At 41.7% G+C, this 5,486-nt stretch overlaps 1 protein-coding gene across 3 annotated transcripts in view; it reads right to left on the bottom strand.

The window, feature by feature from the left end:
- The window catches only part of piezo1 (piezo type mechanosensitive ion channel component 1 (Er blood group)), an 80,554-nt gene that overhangs the window by 17,509 nt on the left and 57,559 nt on the right, over window positions 1-5,486 (bottom strand). For all 3 annotated transcript variants that reach the window (XM_005749839.1, XM_005749840.1, XM_005749841.1), the window contains exons 33-39: window positions 4,052-4,117; window positions 3,523-3,695; window positions 3,279-3,382; window positions 2,569-2,736; window positions 1,389-1,647; window positions 883-1,065; window positions 528-734 (exon numbers count right to left, since the gene is read on the bottom strand). In XM_005749839.1, coding sequence (XP_005749896.1) covers window positions 528-734; window positions 883-1,065; window positions 1,389-1,647; window positions 2,569-2,736; window positions 3,279-3,382; window positions 3,523-3,695; window positions 4,052-4,117 — 1,160 coding nt within the window. The remainder of the gene's footprint in view (window positions 1-527; window positions 735-882; window positions 1,066-1,388; window positions 1,648-2,568; window positions 2,737-3,278; window positions 3,383-3,522; window positions 3,696-4,051; window positions 4,118-5,486) is intronic.

Genomic DNA, 5,486 nt, shown 5'->3' with positions numbered 1-5,486 from the left:
ATAATCCCACAGCAGCAAACGAATGCATTTAGGGATGTAGACTTGCTCAAGATAACCTGCAAGAAAGTTCATTTAAGTGACGTGGAAGGTGGCGTGGTTGTGGGTGCGAGACGGGCCAGTCTGAGTATTTCTGAAACCTCTGATCTGCTGGGATTGTACTTCTTGGCACACTCGTGGCCTCTGAGTACCAACCTGCCCGTCATTTAAACCCCACAGCCTACCTGTTGCTACCCATCTTCTAAAGGCTGCTTCCAGCAGGATAATGTTCTGCGTCACAAAATTCAATTAATCTCAGACGGATTTCTTGAAAACGCCGACGAGTTCACTGTAATCTCCATCACCGTGACGACTCTGATGCTAAAGCAGGTCCAACCCGTTCTAGCGAAGTGTAACTAATGAAATGGCAGGTGACTGTAAATGTGCTGATTGTGTTACATGATCCTGCAGCTTTTAATGAATGTCCCAAAGCATTCTTTTAAAAACAGCCCAGTAACCGAGACCAAACAACATCTCGTATTCACACCAACCTTTTTAATTTGGCTGATTTCAGTTATTTCCAGGTTTTCCAGCGTGGAGGCTGTACTGACTCCGTCTTCCTCTCTCTCTTCTTTTTTTCTTTTTGCCTTTTGCTTTCCATCTTCATCTCCTTCTCTAGTTTTAACTCCAACATTAAACGTTTCTGGAGAAGCGCTGTGATCCTCCATGGGGCCTTCATGGTCCCACAGGCCATACCGCTGTGTGTACACAAACAGGCAAACCAAATTACAAAGAAATGTCCCCTTTTCTCAGTGCTGTCTGAACACTCATCATGGAGCACACAGACAAGGGCCTACTGAAATCAACTCTGCAGGCTCCTCGAGCCGAAATCAGTGGTGGACTTACCATCAGCAGGGATCTGTGGAAAAACAGAGCCAGCAACTGAAGAAGATCATATCTGATGTAGTTGTCAGTCTTTTCCAGGCCAAGGATGCGAGGTGGGAAGAAAGGCTTATCAAGGGTCATCTCGAAACTACTGTTCCAAGGAAAAAATCCAAACTGGAAAATATATTTCACCACTACCATAACCTGAAAAGAAGCAGAGAAGCCAGCGGTCAAACCAGCAAAGAGCCCCGACCCGCCGTCCTCTGTTAAAGAAGTCATATACAGATGAGCCAGCTTTCGATTGGCTGCTTTAAATCATAAAACACAAGATATTAGTCTGAATAATTTGGACAAATTAAGTTTACTGGATACAAGTACAGCTGCATCTAGCTGACTCTCCACTGCACAGAGGTGTGGACAGAGGCACTCATACGTGCTACACATGATACTGAGCAACATAGTAAGATATTTATGGATGAACTGAAAAAGCCCACACGATGAAAATAACAACATTTCTCTGTTCTTACCTCCGTGTAGATTATAGCAGTCATCCAAAACTTTTTGGTTGGTCTTGGAACAGACAGCATAGCCCACAGGAACACCAGTATGGGCAGGACCAGCGATATGACGGAGGCACTGACCACATTATTTAACACTATGATGAAATAGCAGACCAGCTCAGAGTTGGCTGACAGCAGGTTGTACATGGCAAACAGCATCTTCAGCAGACGGCTCTGGCTGGAAAAAAACTCTCTGCTCTGTTCCAACTCCTCGATCAAAAACTGCCTGTAGAGACACAAGGCTGGTCAGGACCACACGTTTGCACATGAATGCAGTGCAAAAGAAAGAATCTGAGTGAAGGAAGAGGGAATGGGAGAGAGTACACTGAAACTTATGGAAGCCCGTTTCCGCCACTAAATAAAAACAAAACAGCTAGTATCCATAACTCGAAATTTCGAGTTACTTTCTCAAAATTTCGACTTATTAACTCGAAATTTCGAGTTACTTTTCTCAAAATTTCAAGTTACTTTCTCAAAATTTCGAGTTAGCTCTGCCAATCAAAAATATGTGTGAATGAGGTCGCTTTCTTGTTACCCGGAAGCATATGGTGCAGGCACGCACTCAAAAACGGATCCCAACAAATTGGCGCTTTGGCGAGTGCGTTTGCTGATAGTAACACCGTGTGATTCAGCTAATAACAGGGATTTCATCATTTGTGAAGCCAGGCTGAAAACACTCAGCAATCTGTGCGACTGGATGTAATACTTAGCTTAGCTGTAGCATTTGTAGCTGACGCTTCAGCTTCTGGGTAACGAGGAAATGACGTCATTCACGTAGATTACTGATTGGCAGCGCTAACTCGAAATTTTGAGAAAATAACTCGAAATTTTGAGTTAATAACTCGAAATTTTGAGAAAATAACTCAAAATTTCGAGTTATTTTCTCAAAATTTCGAGTTAATAAATCGAAATTTCAAGTTAATATGTCAAAATTTCGAGAAAGTAACTCGAAACTTCGAGAAAATAACTCAAAATTTTGAGTTATGGATCCTTTTTTTTTTTTTTTAGTGGCGGAAACGGGCTTCCATAGAAACATGCTAGAATTGGGCTGCTTGGGAGATGTTTTGTGGCACACTGCTAGTTTCATAAAGTACAATCACTGCCTGTGAGTGTCGGTAACTTTACTCAGAGTGTCCCCAGCATCTACCTGTCTCCCAGCAGCTCACTGGCTGTTCTGGAGTGTCTGCCTTGCTGCTGGTTGGATAAGTCTGGGATCAGTCCCGTACTGCTGGATGGCGGTTTTGGAGTTAGGATATTCCCACTGCTGTTGAGTCTTAGCTTGGGGGTACACTGGTTTATGCTATCCTCCAGGCACCTGAGACACACACCAACAAAAATTGAGGACAAGAAGTGGATTCATCTACAGAATTAAATCAACATCAACTATTTAAATCCTCTGGTGACCTGCCTTTTACCATTTGGATGAAACTAATCCACTGTTCATTACTAGAGCCTCAGAATATAGAATATAAATGCTGGAGAAAACAGTCAAGCAGAGAAGATACTCTAGAATTATGCAGTCCATTTTATGGCAAGCACAAAGAGTGTTGAAGTAGGACAGTTCCATACATTAAGAGGAATTTCTGCCTTGGATAATACATTTATTATGGGTGAATATTGTAGTTTTTGAGGTCATAATGACTTTAACCTTTGACAACCTACTTCTATTCATTTTATCCCCCAGTCAAAATAAAAATGTATGCCAAAATTGAAGTAATTCCTTTAGGTGCTCCTGAGAAACTATGTTCATGCAAAGGACCACTTGAAAACTGACGCCACTCCCCACCACGGCCAGAGGGATAAAAGCTACATCAAATCAAATCCACAGGAAACATCGGTGACCCTGCAAACCTGTACCTGGTAGAATTTTCTGCATCGGTGTCGTCCAAACACGTCTCCAGGGTGCAGCTTTCACTGCCCTGAGATTCCTGATCATCTCTGGAGTCTGCTGCTGAACCGCGCTGTCACCAGAGTCACACAGACTGTAGTTAGTGTTCGTTTCTATTTGTTTGTACGCACATGCATGCATATGTACGATCCGTGTGTGTGCGTGCGTGCATGTGCACTTGCTTGTGCATACTGCACACTCTGTTGTGTTTACCTGCTGAATCTTTTGGATGATGAAGTAGCGCTCATTGCACAAAACAGTAGAAATCTCTCTGTACTGTTTAGTCAGTAAATTAAGCCACTGAGTGAGTCCATCAACCATCGCCAGCACTATCGCCCCCAAGAAACGCAGAATATCCAAGATCCTCTGCACCGTCTCACCACGACCTGCACAGGTAAAAGACAGACAACAAAGTATGATGTGAAGCCACACTGAAAAAGATTCTTATATAATTAATGCAAATTATATCAGGGCCTCGGGACTTTATGCTTTCCCTGAGTCTTTGGATTCTCGTGTTTTGTAAGTTGAGTTAATGATGTCATTCTGTGACTCGGTGGTTCCTCTGGTGTTCCTTCCTAATCTAGTTCAGCCTGCATTTCCCTGCGTGCATTCTTGTAAAGTAAAACACAGAAAGAAAGCCATCTGATAGTACACAAAACCACACAAACTGGACACAAACTATGATGATGGAACCCCTTTGCAAATGGTCAAGAGCAGAAAAGCAGGGACTACGTGAACCTACCAGACTCTTGTTGCTTTGACTCCCCATCCTGAACGATGGGTTCCTCGTAATCATCATCCCCAGAGCCTAGACAAAATCAAATACACAGACTGTAAATATCTGCATTAGTATAGTATATCTGTACAATCTCTACCACGTAGATGCGACCTTTTAATACCAATAAGTCTGACAACTTTTTGGTTTTTGCATGTCTTCAGAAGGAAAGAAAATGGTTATAAATTGTTTTGATAACAGCATGTGCCTTTGTATTTCACTGCTTCTCTTCACATTAGTTGTCAAAGACCAGATATAATAACCCACTGCTGACTGAGACTTGTTCATTTCTGTTGCAAACACTGTCAAACCGCCATCATGTCAGATCTGTAGTGACTGTTTGGATCACTGTCATGCTGATAAATGAAGGTGTTGCCAGTTAAATACTTTACAGATGATAATGTATGGTGGATTTTTCTGAACGAGTCGATTGTGGGTGCCGGTTTAGCTCGGTGTACTGAGCAGGCGACCACATGCCGTACGGCTGAGAGTGGCCAGCCGGGTTTTAGGCCTGCAGGTTCTTCTTTTGTCATTTTAACCAAGACGGGCCAATTTTTAGCAAACAGCTCGAATCACTTTGTTGGTCCAAAAATACAATTTTATGTCCGTCAAACTGCTGTCTTTGACACTTTCTGTTGATTCAACAAAAGAAATTAACCAACGTATTTTGCGACACAAAATTGTCATGTGTAGAGACAACGCTGGTTTGACCATCGAGTTCAAAAACAAACACACACACATTTCTCTTTTTTTTGTTTGTTTTTGTTTTTCAAAAACAAACAAAAAACAAAAACAAACAAAACAAACATTGATCAGGTACAATGGCTGGACTGAAAAGGAGTGAAAAAGCAGTGGATGCCCAATGAATCCTCTCCAGAAACCTGGTGCTCAAGAACACTTAAAACTGAGAAAAACATCCAGAGATGCGATGTGGCACCAGGCTTGTAGACCTTACTCTAATGCTTTGGACAAAGTGTTGACTTTGTTTATTTCAGGTCTGCGTGTGTCATGTATGCTGCAATCACCAGTTCACCTGACATCAGTTTAATTTGCAGCTCATTTTAATTAATGCAACATGATGTAAATGTTTCACGATGTAAATGTGATAATTGATGTGAAGGCTGACTTCACACAGTATTGACCTCTAAACCTCTATGGGTGGAAAACCTGAAAAATATATATTTTTATAAAGAGAATAAAATCTTTAGCTGTTATTATTTTAGTTCTTTGTCACATAACTCGTCTTCTACCACTTGTTGTGAAAACGAGTGAAAGTGTCCCCTTTAGTGTGTTTGTTGGGCAGCTTAGATAATGTCACTTCAGAAAAGAATATAACCCATATGGTTTTCACTGCCCTATGCATAGCCAAGAAAACAGTCCTCATGAACTGGAAAAATAAAAA

The sequence above is a fragment of the Pundamilia nyererei genome, unplaced genomic scaffold (assembly GCF_000239375.1).
Source record: "Pundamilia nyererei isolate P.nyererei 1_Seehausen unplaced genomic scaffold, PunNye1.0 scaffold00256, whole genome shotgun sequence".
In the NCBI taxonomy this organism is placed as follows: domain Eukaryota; kingdom Metazoa; phylum Chordata; class Actinopteri; order Cichliformes; family Cichlidae; genus Pundamilia; species Pundamilia nyererei.
Note: the sequence above shows the minus strand (reverse complement) of the source record. Positions and strands in the feature narration are given on the sequence as shown.